General features: G+C 45.3%; 1 protein-coding gene across 1 annotated transcript in view; it reads left to right on the top strand.

Moving 5' to 3' along the window:
• The window catches only part of FREM2 (FRAS1 related extracellular matrix 2), a 285,338-nt gene that overhangs the window by 240,359 nt on the left and 24,563 nt on the right, over positions 1-20,416 (top strand). The window contains exons 17-19 of the mRNA XM_063951860.1: positions 6,097-6,289; positions 10,691-10,795; positions 13,647-13,774. Coding sequence (XP_063807930.1) covers positions 6,097-6,289; positions 10,691-10,795; positions 13,647-13,774 — 426 coding nt within the window. The remainder of the gene's footprint in view (positions 1-6,096; positions 6,290-10,690; positions 10,796-13,646; positions 13,775-20,416) is intronic.

Below are 20,416 nucleotides of genomic sequence, written 5' to 3' on the forward strand. Positions count from 1 at the left end.
TGGTCTTCTGATCTCATCTGCTGTAAACCGGCTTTTACAGTAGTTTACAGCATCAGATGACCGGATCACAGTACAGGAAGACAGTAATCACATGACCTGAGTCGGAGAAGAGCGCCGGGGCACCGATCACAGGGTAAATATGTGGGGAAGGGGGGGTAGTAGTACCCCTATATGGCCACAGAATGGCATCGTAGAGACAGAGCTTTGTCGCCAGCTCTGACCCTGCATACGATAATTGATACATCCATGCAATATAATCAATTATCGCATTGCAGATTCTGACAATTTTATCACATCCGCATCCTCATATGTGAATGGTGATAAATCTGCCCATAAATCACTAACCAAGATATTTATATGAGATATTACTATTTCCCCTCCACCAGCAGACTACTCTATGTCATGTTCAAAGGCAAAGAAAATAGGGACCTCTGATAATATGGAATAAGCACAGATTCTACCTATTGAAAAGTAAGTACCATGGTGGTGCTACATCCTCTCTTTGGATGTAACAAATGGCACACTAAGAGAACGTAACACCACCACTCTGGCTACAAAGTGCTTTATACCTATATGTAGCTGCCAGGACACAACAACTTCCAAATATAAGCATAATCAATTCATAAATCAATTCTGAAGAAGTAGTCATCATACCTATGAAACGGGTGTAGCATGGTTTGCCGGCGCCGGGATCCCAACCACCAACATGCCGACAGCGGGGTGAGCGCAAATGAGCCCCTTGCAGGCTTGCTGTGGGCACAGTGGCGCGCTACGCGGCCACACTATTTATCCTCCCTCCAGGGAAGTCGTGGACCCCCAAGAGGGAGAATAGGTGTCGGAATGCCGGGTGTCGGGATTCCGGCGACTGACGACCGGGATCCCAACAGCCGGCAAACTGAATACCACCCCTATGAAACGTGTAACAGGTTTATGCAACTCGTCTTCCATGTGCCTCATCCAAGTTGATGTTTTTCTATCCACTATTGCGGCATTTGAATCATTTGTCTTCATGTGTGATTAATTTGAATCTTGAAGCCATTTAACCACTTGCCTGGCATGGTCGCATCAGATGTGGATGCGACCGGTCAGATACATAGCATTTGCAACTGCAGGGAAGAGAAACTTCCCTCCGCTGCTGCTCTCAGAGGCACCGGAAGGTACCTCTGCCTCCCTGCACCCTCCTCCAGTGTTTGCCGTGCTGCCAATCAATGCTGATTGGACAAACAATAACAGCCGATGGTGAAGTGTAAATCAACCACCCCAAGCTCCCCCTGTGTACCTGGAGGCTGTCCCCACTGTTAAAAGGAAAGTCGCGATGGACGCAATGTGTCCGATGTTCCCATGGTGCCGACCGATGTTTGATCTTTTTTTTTTAGTAAAATAATTTTGGATAAAGTTAAATTATGTCCTACACCTAATTCACTCATTTAAAAAAAAAAAGCAATTTTGGAGCGGTTTTGGGTGGAAAAAAACGGTCAGTTAAGTGGTTAAACTAAGTGATTCGGCCTTTACATTTGTAGTACCTTTGCCAAAAATAACTTTCTTACTTTGGATTCACCATGAGAGGTTGTGGATCCCTCTCTTTAATTTACATCAGCAAACACTACCATTTGTTTTACAAGTACTTTCAGTAAGCGGGTGCCCCTTTCTATAACACTTCTGATAATCTGATTTATAAATTCAAAAGAAAGACAAAAAATTAAGTTTGTGTAAAGCACTCATTTTCTGAAAGAGGAAAACACTATTAGAACTACTGCACTTTACACTCTAGCATACAGGGGCGGTTTAAAGCCCGGTGGAAATGGTCACACTGATCATTGGCTGTCTCATAACCGCTCCGGTTCCTCATGTCTGCCGGTTGTAGTAGCGTTGCTTCTGATTACCTGCTGCAGCCGGCGGCACTAGGACGCAACTTTTACTGGAGGCACTGCTACCAAAAGTGTAGCCAGCTAAGTCCCGGGAAGCCTGCCTAGCCCCATCCAGTGGCCGGATGGCTCCTGCTGGTGACTGCTGATTACTCATTGCAGTGAGTGGCGGGGCACCTGACCGCTGCAGCTGCAGAGTGACAGTCAGAGGTTCCCCTCTGTTTCTTTCCTTCTCCTCTCCTCCTGTCTTTCCTGTCTGCAGCATTAGATGGAGGGAAGCTGTAAATCAATTTTGTTGGTGGGGTGCCCACAATCTAGTTGCCCTGAGGCCCCATGAAGCCTTAATCCGGCTCTGCTACCATGCCACTGTACACTTCAAACGTAGTAATGCCACATACATTTTTTTATTCTTGCCATTTTTTCTTTCTGTGCTCCAGGATATACAATGTGGGCCAGGCGGGAGGGGTGAATTGCATCATACCGGCCCTGTACCCACCACATCACAGGGCCATGATGATGCTATTTACAGTAAAATGCATTATCACTCAGTGGTGAAGTGGGCTGGGTGTGGAAGGGTTGTCCATCCTTGTGGGAGCTGGGAGAACTCTCCCCAAACCTGTGAGCCCGGTGGAAAGAAGCGAAGGCAAGTAGGAAAAAAATGTGTGCTGCCTTTTTCTTGACTGCATATGTATGTATTGGCAAAACACACTTAAAATATTCACCACCTTCTCACTAGTTTACTAATACAACCATTGCAGAATGCTCATTACCATTGAAGCAATACATACTGGTATGTTGTCATACTTTGAACTCCAAACACAATTTGACCTTTGCTTCACAAACATGTGCAGGTATTAGCACTCTGAATGACAGAATATCTGAAACAACAGATATACCTATTGTAGAATAGGAAGTCCTGGTGAGTGCACCAATACTTATACAAATGACCCACAATCTGCTCAACATGGAATACAGACATATCTACATAAAGCAAATCACAAATACTGTCCCACAGAACCAATATCAGCTAAGGAAAGCTTGCTTATAGCTTAGGCTAAAGCCTACTGATTTGTAATGCTCTAATATTCTGTTAGATGCATCTAATTTTCATCAATATGAACTGAAACAGGGAGCCCGAGAGCGACCATGGGCCCTGGTACTGGGGGGAGTGGCCAAATAATTTGGAGATGCACACCCCCTAAAAAAAAATTATTTTTAAAGTAAGCACTGGTTCTGAATTGGGAGGGGGGCTTTGGGCAGTGGTGGTGGCTGCATAGGGACCCTCCAACAAGCCCTGGCCCAGGTAATTAGTACCCCCCCCCCCCCCCCTCTTGCCACCATTGGTTAGAAATGCTGATATCATAAGGATATATTAGGTCTGTGCTGCACAATATATTGGTTTAGTTAGTATTCCACTAACAACATGGAAGCTGGATATTTACACAGACACAGGTATGTTCACCGGGATCCGGTCTCTAGGTCGACAGTAACTAGGTCGACACTATCTAGGTCGACCACTATTGGTCGACGGTAACTAGGTAGACAGGGTCTCTAGGTCGACATGTTCTAGGTCGACATGAGTTTTTCACGATTTTTTTTTCTTTTTTTTAACCTTTACATACTCAACAATCCACGTGCACTACGATTGGAACGGTAATCTGTGCCGAGCGAAGCGGTAGCGGAGCGAGGCACCTTGCCCGACGCGAGCCATGCGAGGGGACACGGTGCACTAATTGGGGTTCCCGGTCACTCTACGAAGAAAACGACACCAAAAAAATTTAAAAACTCATGTTGACCTTTGACCTGTCGACCTAGACCCTGTCGACCTAGTTACTGTCGACCAATAGTGGTCGACCTAGAAACTGTCGACCAAGTTACTATCTACCTTCCATACCACACCCACGCTCACCAGCCATCCCAAATACACAATGAGTGCCTAACTTCCTGTAGTAGTCCACCGGTTAGGCCTAACTGGAGTGCATTGCAGCTGAGCAGTCCAAGCATGAGGACACCAGTGACATTTTGTCTAGGTACAGTAGGCTAGAATCCTTGCACCAACCCTGACCTACCTGCACGTCTAGTGGAGCCAGCAGAGCAGATGCAGTGCTGATTTGGGAGGGAAATTAGCTTAGTGCACACTAAGTACCAGCCAATCGGCTCCTAACTGTCATTTTTCAAACACAGCCTGTAACATGGCAGTTAGGAGCCGATTGGCTGGTGCTTTATCACAGTGATATTTATCACACTTTTCAGGCTTAGTACATCTCCCCCAGTGTCTTTGATGTGGGGATTTGCACTTTTTGCTTCAATCACATTGCAGGGCTACCAAAGACTACAAGTTGTTCAATATGAATGTATACATTGGTGATGGGGAAGGATGCTACAAGTGTATTAGCTTAGGGTGGCCGAAACCCACAACCAGCGCAAGCCTGTGTAAATGCTCCCTACTGTAAAAGAAGCCTGTGTGTGTATCCACAGATTAACACTGCTTAATGTAAGTTACCATGAGGTCACACTGCACCTGTGCTCAGCCTGATTAGCAGCAGAGCTATACTGAATTACTGAGTCTCCACAGAGTCTGCACTTTACTGTCAACACAGACAGCTGGCCTCTCATTGGTCACAAGAGGTCTCCGGAGCACTGGGAACAACTGTACAATAATTCTCTAGATAAGCAAGGCGTCAGTAGTAGGACTTTTATCAGGTGTATATAAAAGAAATACATTATTACCATTACTGCCCATTGATTTATATTGCTAATATTCACGCATTTGTTTATTATTAATTGTCCTTGTGGAGTTTGTCTATTATTATAGGTGTTTTATAGTTTTGTGATGTATGTATAAATGGGTTACAACAATTGCAAATCTGTATCTTTCATGATGACAGTCTATTTATCTTCATGTTAGAGTTCATCTAAGGGACCAACCGGTCATATCAGCCACTTTGGACCTCATTCAGATATGATTGTTATTCCGTCCTAATGCTCAAAGTACCGATGTTCTGTACTTTGCGCATGCACAGGACTGGGTCTGCACGTGTGCGAACGGGTCCTAAGACACAGGATACAGGGACGGCTTCAGACTGTCAGTGAATGACAGTCTGATGCCATTTGGAGGTGGTGACAGCAAACAGAGGTATGTTGCTGCTGTTTAGCGAGAGGGAAGAGGCCAGGGATTTCCGTCGTTGCCTGGTGAATTCCTGGACTCTGTGACGGGCGGCTTGCGCGTCTCCAGGAGTGCCATAATCCACCCAGTGGTGAGTGATCAGATGCAGTGTCCTAGGACTTGGGTCGGATCACTACTGCAGCAGGAGTCATCTGCTTGTAATCGACACGTCCTGCTGCATTACCATACAGTACAGCGCTATTACTGCTACTTCCATTGACATCTGAGTGATCCTCTGTGTGTGCAGTTAATCAGACAACCATCTTCTCATCAAAATCTATTTGGACTGAACAGAACATCCTGCATGTATAAAACTGTGAAAGTATGGTAACACAGTGTGTGATGAGCCTTGCGTCTTAGAGGGCATGTAATAACAATACAACATTTCGAGTAGCAGTCTGAGATATGCGTGTTGTTCTGGAGGGACAAGTGTGACATCAGTGGAAATCCAGAACAGGTAAAGCCAGACAAGAGTCTGCACAGAGGAAGACATTAATTTATGTCTAGTGTGTATTCTCACCTGTAGGTGCAGCCAGGGGCACCGAGAAGGGAGGGAGGGGATGGGAGGGGGGGGGGGGGGGGGGGGGGCTACTGGGCCTGGGCTACTTGGAGGGCCCCTCAGCTGTCTCAACGGTCTTGGGTGCAGTTAAGCAAAGAAATTATTGCAATTGCAAATTACCATCCCTGTGACCTACAACTTATAACCAGCAGCTACCAATGACTGTGTATACACTTCACACTAGGCTGTTGAAAAGTAACAACTAATTAGGTAAATTATTATAATTTATTATTATGATTCAGTACTATATGCCTTTATTTTAAAAAAAAATTATATTCCAAACTATTCATTTTAGTTTTGACTCAATCATTTTTCTCATTATTTATCTTCATTTACCACAAAGTTAAAAAAAACTTACAGCAACTTAACATTTGTTTCTCCAAAACCACAGGTGACATCTTTTGTTGTAGATTGGTTTCCTCCTCAGGGCATACAGTATTTGGACTTGTAATGTTACAGGAATATTATGTCATGTTTGTAAAGTGGATTTTTCTTTCTGGTTAAAGGTCTTGAATCTTGTGCAGTCCTATGTAACCCTGCGGGTGCCTCTGTATGTGTCCTATGTGTTTCACTCACCTGTGGGAGTTGGTGGATGGCAGCACTTTGATTTGCACTCTGAGCTTCGTCTGACATTTGTGTACGACACTGCCATCTTGTGGAAAGATGGTATTGGCAGTCCTCCCGAAGCAGAATTACAAGGTAAACATTTGATTACAATGACGTTTTCCTTGGGCATTTTTATGTGCAAGATAGTTTTTTTTGTAAAAAATCCAATATAAAAATCCACTATATATATATATATATACTTCCAGATATGGTCGCACTCTCACCAAACCAATAGAACAACGACTGGGGTGACTCCCGAGAGGTCCAGTGCAAAGTCCAGACTCCAAAATATAGAAAACCAATATAGAGGGGCACTCACCAGATATTTGCATTTAAAACAAGCATTGACTTTTAATGCATACTCATCAGAATAATGTTTCAAACGAATGATTCAATTGTATATCGACGTTTCGATCCCTCAGGATCATCATCAGGAAAATGCAGCAGATACAGCATACACAGCAGGTTACATCTGTTCATATGCACCAACATCAGATGAGGGATCGAAACGTCGATATACAATTGAATCATTCGTTTGAAACATTATTCTGATGAGTATGCATTAAAAGTCAATGCTTGTTTTAAATGCAAATATCTGGTGAGTGCCCCTCTATATTGGTTTTCTATATATATATATATATATATATATTTCTGTAGGATCCGGCACTCACTAATATATTTATATCTGTCCCCGTTGCCTTCCGCAAAATGCAGCCAAACTGCTGGATATAAGGAGGATTTCGGCGGCACTCAGGAAAATAAAGAACACAGACGCAGCCACTTAAAGCAAGCTTGCTTTAAGTGGCTGCGTCTGTGTTCTTTATTTTCCTGAGTGCCGCCGAAATCCTCCTTTTATATATATATATATATATATATATATATACATACACACACACACACACACACACACACGTTGTATTTGGATCGGCACGCACCCTCACAGACTTTAAGATGCTCCGGTGCCCTATCATTCTGCTACTACCTACACACATGGTTGCTGAGAAAGTGCTCACATTTTTGTGATTGTTAAACCAGCTATACCTCTTTTATCTGGACTTATACCAGAACCTGAATTAAAATAGTCTTGATACAAGATTTGTATATACAGGCAGTTTGCCATAAAAAACACCATCACAGGACTGCCAATTCTCTTGAGAGGAACTATACCTGAAGCTCCCATAAGGGGCCTTATAGGAGAACATTTAATTCTATTTTCCAAGGTTGCAATTCTCCTTATAGTAACCTACCAATGGCGAATAAGCCTGTCTTTTATATTCGCTACCCCTGATGAAGTCGATAAGACAAAACGCGTTGGGTCTGTCAGTCAAAAGCTACTAAACTAGTTTGTGAAATTACTCCCTCTCGAGCTCACACCTTGCAAAAGGGGTGTCTGTTTCAGGTCCCCAGATACAAATATTCTCCAGTATACTATCCATACCTACGGGAATTTTATTGGAAGAACCATCATAATACGTTTCTACCTAGCGCACCTGGGAATTTGTGTGTTTTTTTTTATATATATATATATATATATATATATATACACACACATTGTATTTGGATCGGCACACACCCTCACATACTTTAAGATGCTCCGGTGCCCTCTGGAAAATAGATTTACAAGAGAGACATTGCACAAGCAGCAGCACTTGGAGACTGCTTCGGTGGGTATTTTCAAACGGGTGTAATTTAATTCTTCACATCAAAGCCGCTGCTTGTGCGATGTTTCTCATATATATATATATATATATATATGAGAAGCAGTTAATATGGCGGCAGTCAGGATACCGACGCTGGAATCCCAACCACTGACAATGCCGCCAGCCGGAATGCTTGCTAACGGGCTATTCCCACTCATGGGTGTCCACGTCACCCATAGAGTGGGAATAGAACCTGTGGCGAGCACAGCGAGCCCCCTCGCTGCCATTATAGTTGCCGGGATCCCGATATATTTGTATATTATTATTATTATTTTATATATATATATATATATATATATATATATAGAGAGAGAGAGAGAGAGAGAGAGAGAAATGTAGCCACGTTTAGCTCTGCTGTCGAGCGTCCTGTTCATGGCAAAGTGTGCCTGTGTGACATGATGCGCGCGTGCACTTACACTGACATAGGAAATACATTGCCAGTTGCAGCCTGGCGGATTAAGTCGCTCCCATGGCATGGCGGGTGCAATGAGAGTGGCTACATCAGTATATATATATATATGTTATGTGTGTGGTTCAATAGATCTACAGCTAAAAGATAGATGGTCAATAGGTCAACCCCAAATGGTGACGACATGGAAAAGGTAGACAGTAGAAAATGTCAACAGGTACAAAAGGTTGACAGGGTCGAGAGGGCGACATGAAAATGGTCGACACAAGTTCTTTTAGGGTTTTTTTGTGTGTCATTTTGTATGTTTCACCATATGTGAGCCAAATTAGTGGAAACGTGTACCCTTTCCTTATTCACAATACAATGTGACTAGGTCGCATGAGGAGACTGTGCTGATTAATTTGCTATATGACACTTGTATAGTGTGTGTAACGGAGTCTCTGCACACACAGTGCTACAATGTAGCAGCCGCAGCTTTTTTCCAATACAAGTTGTCTCTGTGCCGTATACAGACTCAGTCACACCATGTACAAGTGTCATATATCAAGCTATTCAGGAGAGTTTCCTGGTGCACCCTAACCACATTATGTTACAAACAAGACACATTTCCGTCAAAAAAAGACGTAAGCAGAGTTGCACAGGACCTCACGCCAAGCATCTCTTGCTGCATTGCGTATTGAGGCTGGATGTATGAGGACGCATCTGTATACAGCCTAATGGCTGAAATATACACAAAAAAACTCAAGGTTTTTACAAACACCGGTGCCTTTGAGATGCTGTAGCAATGCCTTAAGAAAGCTATGCGTAAAGAAATGCTTCAAAAATAATGAACTGAAGCAATGTTGATGACTGGGTCAAAGTTCCTTAAATACCATGTAAGAGACTGATAAACTCATACAGATAAAGATTAGTACAAGTTACTGCTGCTAAAGGTTGTTCTAGACTCTATAGAATCATATGATGTACTCAGTTTTTCTCACATGACGTCTGATTGTGTTATTTTTCACAAGATAAATGAAATTCCAGGACTTGGTAAGAACTTGATAATTGTTAAATATATTCCTATATATGTGAAAATACAAAAACGCAGTTTGCTATGCAGCATATATAATATATATGTTTTATATAGCTTACTTTATATAGCTTACTTTACAATTCTTTTCCCTCCCTCCTGCACCCGTTCGCGCCCACCGGCAGCTATTCAATTGTTCCTGCCATTGCACGCGATAACATAATTTCACCTCGCTACTTTCGGAGGTGGTGAGCTGAAATGCGCAAAAAGTGACCTGTTTCGGCGCCCAAATAGGACTTTTTGCAATCGCTTTACCTGGCTTAGACAAACTGCTATGGGCGCGATATACGCAATAACGGGGATCAGTTGAATACTACCTCGCAATCTCCCGTCACTTTAGACAGGAGATCGGGTGCGAACTGAATATCACCCTAAATGACATCTGTCTTAAAAATGATCAATTATTTATTTATTTGTATTGTTTTAGACTTAATTTACGGGACCAGTTGTTATGTCATTCATTTCAATAACCGCTCTAAAAATTGGCTTACAATGCAAAAAATTAGGGATTATGGCCCTCATTCAGCATGGATTGCAGCAGCTTTGCAAATGCAATCCATAGCAATGCAAATGCAGTAGGAGGTGTAGACACACCGCGTCGAAGCCTGGGATCAAACGGTCACGATGTTCATCTTTGTCGACAAACTGAGTAAGCCTCTGCTGACTCAGGCTTGCCGTCGCAGGGCGACTTGCGAGGCCAAGAAAACTGCATCTTGCAATGCAGTCCCTGGCCTCATCACTTCTGGAAAAGCGGTGACACGCCCCCTCCCTTCCCCTGAGCGCCTCGGCCTGTCAATCAGACAGAGGCGTTTGCAATATGCGACCCATTCTATACATGCACGGGATTATTGGGAACTGCGCTGAGGATCGCACAAGCGATTCAAGTTGAATAACCCCATATGTTGGGATGTAAATAATAATAGGAGACAGATAGAGCCACATATCATATTTGCATATAGCCTATTCTAGCTAGAATAATATGGAACTATGGCTTCTATTTATAGTGAATAGCTTTTCGGTTCATTTTAGCCCAACTTGTCCCAACTAAAAGAGTTATTCTATAAGTGACTAATGCACAAATGAGAGCTGAATTAGCTTATATCTACTGGTTTTGCTGATGCAGACATACTGTATGTACATGTGTTGCAGTAGCAACAGTGACATCTGCTGGCGACAGTGGGTACAAACCAAAACAACATTATAGAATGATGAGCTGGTAGTGGTTTTTGGTTATAGTGCTGGTGATTATAACAAAATACATTAATACAATGACTGTACATGTACAGAATTTTATCAAATGTTATTTTTCTCAGGTTCTCTCTACCCAACAAGCATGCGCATTAATGAAGAGGGTCGTTTGGTTGTCAACTTTAAAACAGAGGCTCGATTCTATGGACTCTTTGTCATGTCCCATCCTGGTAAGAACTGTAACAGTCACATTTGTGTTATTTAAGCAATAGTGAAAGCTGATGAATAGTGAAGGCTGATGTTGCACAGGCACATTTTATGCCACATTGTTACACTTACTATTTGTAATGGTGCATATAAGATACCTTTGTTCTATAGAAAGCATGCGTTCAGTATTTTTGAAGTGTTATTATGATAATGTTGTCCCTATTAGGTGCTATATGAAAAAGAACAAGAGTCTTACAGCTAATTTTTTGTTTTCTGTAAAACACCTGGGCCCAGGTGCCAGAATAGCAGCAGCAACAGGCTATTGTAGTTCTTTGCCCGCTTGAAGTGTTGTGTAGGTGCTCCTATCTGGCACCTACTGTATCTTTGGAGACCTTAATTCTCACCATCCAGTTGTAGATGTTCCCAGCATACAGCAGGTAGTTACACAGACAGGTGCCCCTGCACGTGCAAGTTTAGTAACATGATGGTTTAGGGCCTAATTCAGACCTGATCGTAGCTGTGGAAAAATTAGCACGGCTACGATCAGCCACCCTGACATGCAGGGGGACGTCCAGCACAGGGCTAGTCTGCCCCGCATGTCTGACCCTTCCCCCGCCACACAGGTACAAAAGCATTGCACGGCAGTGATGGTTTTGTACCTGAGGAGTAGCTCCCTACCAGCGCAGCTCCTGCACGATGGCAGGAAGCTACCCATCGCTCTCCGGGTCGCAGCGGCTGCGTGTGACGTCACGCAGCTGCCAAGGCCCGCCCCTCCATGGTCCGGGCACGCCTGCGTTGCCCGGACCACGCCCCCAAAACGGCGGCCCAAGAACCCTCTGCCTTTCAATCAGGCAGAGGCGATCGCTGGGCTGAGATGCTAATATCATCTCTGGCATGCGCCGTCGCACTGTGGCGCCAGTGCATGCGTAATTCAGACCTGATCGCCTGCTGTGCGAAAATGCACAGCAGCGATCAGGTCTGAATTAGGCCCTGGAACAGACATGGATAGTGTAGAGCAGCATGGTTACAGTTGACAAAATGAGTGAACAGTACAGGTTGGGTAGGCGTGACCGGCGGTAGGGTTCCCGGCGCTCAGCATAACGGCGCTGGGATCCTTACCGGTGGAATGCCGACAGGGTGGCAGGAGCAGTGGAGCCCCTTGCGGGCTCGCTGTGTTCGCCGCAGGTTCTATTCCCACTCTATGGGAGTTGTGGACACCCATGAGTGGGAATAGAGCCTGCACGTCGGTATCCCACATGTCGACATAACATGCAGTTGGGATTCCTGCGTATCTTGATCGCCGGGATCCCGACTTCCGGTAACATAACCGCATCCCAACAGTACACCATCTCTATGATTAAATAAAACAGTAGATTCAAATACACGCAACGTATGTACTTTATAGATGTAGCTATGCTCATGTTTGCTGCGATGCAGCGTGCTGCAACACGGCTTGCTGCATGGCACACCAGGCTGCCACTATTCGCAGCCAGTGATTGGTCTGTTAATTCCTAATGGAATTAATGGAGCAATTGCTGGCTGCGAATAGTCACAGCCCGGTGTTCCATGATGCATGCCGCATCGCAGCAAGATGACCATGGCTACATCTGTTAGTGTTAGTAGACTCTCAGGCAAAGTACTAGTTTGAATTCTAGCCTCAAGCATTTTTCAGGGCACTCAAGTGGACATTATAATTGCTCCGGTCCCACCACTTCTCTGCTAACATATCTTAGAGGTGGTTACCCCCGTGCAAGGAGAGTTAGATTATTACTTGTTATGCATGCCTGCTAATATGAAAAGCAGGAATTAGTTTCATTAATATTGGTGGATTAATTTATTATACACATCTGATGCAGAGATGAATGCAAGTCAGTTTTGCGGAATGATCTGTCATGTTTTTGCACTGCACATGCCCTGGAGCCCAGTGTACACAACTACAAGCTATGAAGAGTTGTACACAACCTCTCTTGTAATCTAAGTTTAGCACAGAAGTTATGAGTTATACATAGTTCTGTGTACACATAAATGTGCATCTTTGTTACCAGGAAAAGGGATGGTGTACGTGTTCCCTAATAATGCTCATGGCTATGAACCCAGGCATGTGGATAGGGGAGGTGTGATTTCATATACTGTAGCGTATACAATGCACATGCAACTATCATACCAAAAGCACCCAATAAAAAACAGCCTGGGGCCTGGTATAAAAATATGCTTACTTAACACTCCATAAGTTGTTGCAGAGAGGATTGAGGACACACATCTTCATTGAAAAGCATTGTTTCATTTCCACCTGCCATTAGAAATACCCCTGATGAAGTCATGTTAAGACAAAACGCATAGGCTGGAAGTGCAAGGCTGACTTCCACTAGGTGCTACTACTGTTGTGAGCTGACACCCTGTATTGGGGTGAGACAAGCGGCTGATAACATCTTGCCATAGTGGGGTCATACTGCATTCTTATTAAGTAAGCGTATTTTTTTTACCAATTTTTTTTCCCTTCTGTTAAATACTACAAAATGAATAGGTTGCTTCTGGTGTGAGGGTCTATTTATAGGATGCAAATTAAGAAGTTGTCTTTTATCCCTCCGGGTTAACATAAAAGAAGGAACCCCCTTTGGAAGGACATTTGCAATAACAAAGATCTGATATAAGCATAATAAGATTTCATTATGTATGCATAATCATTGACCTTTTAATTGATATCTGAGTTTGTTTTTAGAAGTACACAACATGCACCCTCCTGACTAGTAGTGAGACCGGGATAGGACAGGTGGAAAATACCTTGTAAAGTAATATATGCTTCACCACCATATCTGTGTATAGTTTTGTTTTATTAATCCATGGGTATTGATTTCTGAAATGTGTTTAATCTAGGAACTTCACTGAGTTCAATGATCATGTCAGCTGACCTCCCGGAGCTGACATTTACCCTCAGCCTTGTGCGGAGTGAACCAAGTTATAATCAACCAATTCAGCAGTGGAGTTTTGTCTCTGAATTTGCGGTAAGAGAAAACAATTAATTTGTAACCATCATGTTTATTCCATTGTTATAGGAAACACAATGACTTGCAAAGTGTTTCTGTTTTGGGGTAGATTCAATTAACAGGAATTAGATTTGTTAAAATAAAATCCTAAATTTTACTCAAAGCACATCCACCGGGTCACCTGATTCTTCTAACAGCCCAAGCAGATGACCCTCCTACTTCAGAGAGCTTAGGTATTGGCAAATCATTTCCCCATTTATTCATTATTCACTAGCCTGGGCTTTCCTTGACATTCAGAGTTGATCGTAGATGTGCACATCTACGATCAGTTACTCTGACATGCGGGGGGACGCCCAGCACAGGGCTATTCCGCCCCGCATGTCAGGCCCTAACTCCTCCCGCACAGGTACAAAAGAATCGCATGGCGGCGATGCTTTTGTACCTGACAAGTAGCTCCCTGCCAGCGCAGCTTCTGCGCGCTGGCAGGGGGCTAACCGCCGCATCCCGGGTCGCATCGGCTGCAGGTGACGTCACATGCGCAGTGTGCCTGCTGCGCTTGCGCACAGTAATTCTGACTGCGATCGCTGCCGCTGCAGCCTGAATTACCCCCATAGTCGTATCTGATAGGATTGCCCAGCAGTTCCATCTCCCCATAATCTCTCCCCCTCACAGCCAGCAGTGAGTCATGGGCGATCCTTAGGATTGCCCCTGCTTCTGGGTGATCTTTTTGCTGATGTGCTGTGAAGTCCATATATATATATATATATATAGTTCAAGAAGATGGATGACACTCACATATCCCTAAGCATCCGCTGGAGTGCATCTTCCAACAGAGGGCACTCCACACTCTTCTTTGAAGACAATTACTGTTTACTCACTGCATCATTGTCCTACAGAATTAAATGTTAATATATGGGGGGGACGTTGGTGGGCCAAGCACCTCAGTTTTACTCTGTTAGATTGCAGAGTTCATTATAATTATTCTGATTAGCAGTGTTTGGTACTATAGAGAGTACATCCACATAATTTTCTCTTTCTGTATGAAAGGTTAATGGTCGATAAATAGATATATACAGTATAAACTGTTGTTTGTTTGTTTGTTTTTTTACATAAATAAGAGCTGTTTAACCCTTTTTCAGTATGATATTGTTAATACATTTTACTGCATAAAGTTTAAATAATAATACAGTAATGCTGAAATATAATAATAAACTTGGTTTTATTTTGGTTAGAGTTAGCCTTCACTCCAATTTGACTTATTAAATGAAGGCTGGGGGGGCGTGGCCACGGCGGCAAGCGGGTAGGCAGCAGGATTGAGGAGCTCCCTGGACAAAATATCCTGTCACCATCCTGGGCTCTATCTACTGCAGCTTCCTGGCTCTAACCCCGTTTACCAGCTCTGGGAAGGCGGCGGGCATCACTGCAGGAGTTCCCAGCTCACGCCAGCCGCCGCCCGCAACTTGGGCCTAGGCCGCCAGTGAATCCCCGGCCTCGATTTCCGGAGCTCCGCCAGGCCGTCGCGGGCGCGGACCCGCGGCGACGATTACACCGCACAGCGCCCGAGGTGTGCAGCGCCCCACCTCCTGTACCCCCTGGATACCTTACAGGGACACTATAACTCCTCTGGTGCCCGAGGTCAGTGAGAGGGGGGGAAGAGTCTGTGGGCCCGGCGGCCATCTTACCTGAAGCTTCCAGTGTACTTCCTCCTTGCAAGAAGCTGTGTCTCTGAGGGGAGTGCAGGGCTGAGGGAACTGAGGTGGATCATACTGCCCCATCTATCACTGCCAGTCTATATTACACTATATTTCTCTATCGTCCTAGTGGATGCTGGGGTTCCTGAAAGGACCATGGGGAAATAGCGGCTCCGCAGGAGACAGGGCACAAAAAGTAAAGCTTTAGGATCAGGTGGTGTGCACTGGCTCCTCCCCCTATGACCCTCCTCCAAGCCAGTTAGATTTTTGTGCCCGGCCGAGAAGGGTGCAATCTAGGTGGCTCTCCTAAAGAGCTGCTTAGGAAAGTTTAGCTTAGGTTTTTTATTTTACAGTGAGTCCTGCTGGCAACAGGATCACTGCAACGAGGGACTTAGGGGAGAAGAAGTGAACTCACCTGCGTGCAGGATGGATTGGCTTCTTGGCTACTGGACATCAGCTCCAGAGGGACGATCACAGGTACAGCCTGGATGGTCACCGGAGCCTTGCCGCCGGCCCCCTTGCAGATGCTGAAGTAAGAAGAGGTCCAGAATCGGCGGCAGAAGACTCCTCAGTCTTCTAAAGGTAGCGCACAGCACTGCAGCTGTGCGCCATTTTCCTCTCAGCACACTTCACACGGCAGTCACTGAGGGTGCAGGGCGCTGGGAGGGGGGCGCCCTGGGAGGCAAATGAATACCTATTTTGGCTAAAAATACCTCACATATAGCCTCCGGAGGCTATATGGAGATATTTAACCCCTGCCAGAATCCGTTAAGAGCGGGAGACGAGGCCGCCGAAAAAGGGGCGGGGCCTATCTCCTCAGCACACAGCGCCATTTTCCCTCACAGAAAGGCTGGAGGGAAGGCTCCCAGGCTCTCCCCTGCACTGCACTACAGAAACAGGGTTAAAACAGAGAGGGGGGGCACTAATTTGGCGATATGCTTATATATATATTAAGATGCTATAAGGGAAAACACTTATATAAGGTTGTCCCTATATAATTATAGCGTTTTTGGTGTGTGCTGGCAAACTCTCCCTCTGTCTCTCCAAAGGGCTAGTGGGTCCTGTCCTCTATCAGAGCATTCCCTGTGTGTGTGCTGTGTGTCGGTACGTGTGTGTCGACAGGTAGGAGGACGATGTTGGTGAGGAGGCGGAGCAATTGCCTGTAATGGTGATGTCACTCTCTAGGGAGTCGACACCGGAATGGATGGCTTATTTAGGAAATTACGTGATAATGTCAACACGCTGCAAAGTCGGTTGACGACATGAGACGGCCGACAAACAATTAGTACGGTCCAGACGTCTCAAAAACACCGTCAAGGGTTTTAAAACGCCCGTTTACTTTAGTCGGTCGACACAGACACAGACAGGGACACTGAATCCAGTGTCGACGGTGAATAAACAAACGTATTCCTTATTAGGGCCACACGTTAAAGGCAATGAAGGAGGTGTTACGTATTTCTGATACTACAAGTACCACAAAAGAGGGTATTATGTGGGATGTGAAAAAACTACCATAGTTTTTCCTGAATCAGATAAATTAAATAAAGTGTGTGATGATGCGTGGGTTCCCCCCGATAGAAAATTATGGGCGGTATACCCTTTCCCGCCAGAAGTTAGGGCGCGTTGGGAAACACCCCTTAAGGTGGATAAGGCGCTCACACGCTTATCAAAACAAGTGGCGGTACCGTCTATAGATAGGGCCGTCCTCAAGGACCAGCTGACAAGGCTGGAAAATATAATAAAAAGTATATACACACATACTGGTGTTATACTGCGGCCAGCGATCGCCTCAGCCTGGATGTGCAGAGCTAGGGTGGCTTGGTCGGATTCCCTGACTAAAAATATTGATACCCTTGACAGGGACAGTATTTTATTGACTATAGAGCATTTCTATATATGCGAGATGCACAGAGGGATATTTGCACTCTGGCATCATGAATAAACGCGATGTCCATAACTGCCAGAAGATGTTATGGACACGACAGTGGTCAGGTGATGCAGATTCCAAACGGCACAGTATGGCCGTATAAAGGAAGAGGACTTGTTTGGGGTCGGTCCATCGGACCTGGTGGTCACGGCAACTGCTGGAAAATCCACCGGTTTTTACCCTAAGTCACATCTCTGCAGAAAAAGACACCGTCTTTTCAGCCTCAGTCCTCTCGTCCCTATAAGATCATATCTGCCCAGGGATAGAGGAAAGGGAAGAAGACTGCAGCAGGCAGCCCATTCCCAGGAACAGAAGCGTTCCACCGCGTCTGACAAGTTCTCAGCATGGCGCTGAGACCGTACAGGACCCCTGGATCCTACAAGTAGTATCCCGGGGGTACAGATGGGAATGTCGAGACGTTTCCCCTTCGCAGGCTCCTGAAGTCTGCTTTACCAAGTCTCCCTCCGACAAGGAGGTAGTATGGGAAAAAATTCACAAGCTGTATTCCCAGCAGGTGATAATTAAATTACCCCTCCTACTACAGAAAAGGGGTATTATTCCACACTATATTGTGGTACTGAAGCCAGAAGGCTAGGTGAGACTTATTCTAAAAAAATTTTTTTGAACACTTACAAAGGTTCAAATTAAGATGAAGTCACTCAGAGCAGTGATAACGAACCAGGAAGAAGGGGACTATATAGTGTCCCGGGACATCAGGGATGCTTACCTCTATGTCCCAAATTTGCCCTTCTCACTAAGGGTACCTCAGGTTCGTGGTGCAGAACTGTCACTATCAGTTTCAGACGCTGCCGTTTGGATTGTCCACGGCACCCCGGGGTCTTTACCAAGGTAATGGCCGAATTGATGATTCTTCTTCGAAGAAAAGGCGTCTTAATTATCCCTTACTTGGACGATCTCCTGATAGGGGCATAGTCCAGGGAACAGTTGGAGGTCGGAGTAGCACTATCTCGGATACTGCTACAATCAGCACGGGTGGATTCTAAATATTCCAAAATCGCAGCTGATCCCGACGACACGTCTGCTGTGCCTAGGGATGATTCTGGACACAGTCCAGAAAAAGGTGTTTCTCCCGGAAGAGAAAGCCAGGGAGTTATCCGAGCAAGTCAGGAACCTCCTAAAAACAGTGCATCATTGCACAAGGGTCCTGGTAAAGATGGTGGCTTCCTACGAAGCAATTCCATTCGGCAGATTTCACGTAAGAACTTTTCAGTGGGATCTGCTGGACAAATGGTCCGGATCGCATCTTCAGATGCATCAGCGGATAACCCAATATCCAAGGACAAGGGTGTCTCTCCTGTGGTGGTTATAGAGTGCTCATCTTCTAGAGGGCCGCAGATTCGGCATTCAGGATTGGATGCTGGTAACCACGGAGCCCAGCCTGAGAGGCTGGGGAGCAGTCACACAAGGGAAAAATTTCCAGGGAGTGTGATCAAGTATGGAGACTTTTCTCCACATAAATATACTGGAGCTAAGGGTAAATTTATAATGCTCTAAGCTTAGCAAGACCTCTGCTTCAAGGTCAGCCGGTATTGATCCAGTGGGAAAAACATCACGGCAGTCGCCCACGTAAACAGACAGGGCGACACAAGAAGCAGGAGGGCAATGGCAGAAACTGCAAGGATTTTTCGCTGGGCGGAAAATCATGTGATAACACTGTCAGCAGTTTTTCATCCCGGGAATGGAAACTGGGAAGCAGACTTCCTCAGCACGACCTCCACCCGGGAGAGTGGAAACTTCATTGAGAAGTTTTTTCCACATGATTGTAAACCGTTGGGAAATACCAAAGGTGGACATGATGGCGTCCCGTCTGAACAAAAAACGGGACAGGTATTGCGCCAGGTCAAGAGACCCTCAGGCAATAGATGTGGACGTTCTGGTAACACCGTGGGTGTACCAGTCGGTGTATGTGTTCCCTCCTCTGCTTCTCATACCTAAGGTGCTGAGAATTATAAGACGTAGAGGAGTAAGAACTATACTCATGGCTCCGGATTGGCCAAGAAGGACTTGGTACCCGGAACTTCAAGAGATGATTACAGAGGTCTTATGGCCTCTGCCGCTAAGAAGGGACTTGCTTCAGCAAGTACCATGTCTGTTCCAAGACTTACCGCAGCTGCGTTTGTCGGCATGGCGATGGAAAGCCGGATCCTAAGGGAAAAAAGGCATTCCGGAAGAGGTCATTCCTACCCTGGTCAAAGCCAGAAAGGAGGTGACCGCACAACATTATCACCACGTGTGGCGAAAATATGTTGCGTGGTGTGAGGCCAGGAAGGCCCCACAAAGAAATTTCAACTCGGTCGTTTCCTGCATTTCCTGCAAACAGGAGTGTCTATGGGCCTCAAATTGGGGTCCATTAAGGTTCAAATTCGGCCCTGTAAATTTTCTTCCAGAAAGAATTGGCTTCAGTTCCTGAAGTCCAGAAGTTTGTCAAGGGAGTATTGCATATACAAACCCCTTTTTTGTGCCTCCAGTGGCACTGTGGGATCTCAACGTAGTTCTGGGATTCCTCAAATCACATTGGTTTAAAACCAGTCAAATATGTGGATTTGAAGCATCTCACATAAAAAGTGACCATGCTCTTGGCCCTGGCCTGGACCAGGCGAGTGTCAAATTGGTGGTTTTTTCTCAAAAAAGCCCATATCTGTTTGTCCATTCGGACAGGGCAGAGCTGCGGACTCGTCCCCAGTTCTCTCCCTAAGGTGGTGTCAGTGTTTCACCTGAACCAGCTTATTGTGGTGCCTTGCACCTACTAGGGACTTGGAGGACTCCAAGTTGCTAGAAGTTGTCAGGGCCCTGAAAATATGTTCCAGGACAGCTGGAGTCAGAAAATCTGACTCGCTGTTTATACTGTATGCACCCAACAAGTTGGGTGCGCCTGCTTCTAAGCAGTCGATTGCTCGTTGGATTTGTAACACAATTCAACTTGCACATTCTGAGGCAGGCCTGCCACAGTCTAAATCGGTTAAGGCCCATTCCACAAGGAAGGTGGGCTCATCTTGGGCGGCTGCCCGAGAGGTCTCGGCA

Source organism: Pseudophryne corroboree, chromosome 2 (assembly GCF_028390025.1).
Source record: "Pseudophryne corroboree isolate aPseCor3 chromosome 2, aPseCor3.hap2, whole genome shotgun sequence".
Lineage (NCBI taxonomy): Eukaryota > Metazoa > Chordata > Amphibia > Anura > Myobatrachidae > Pseudophryne > Pseudophryne corroboree.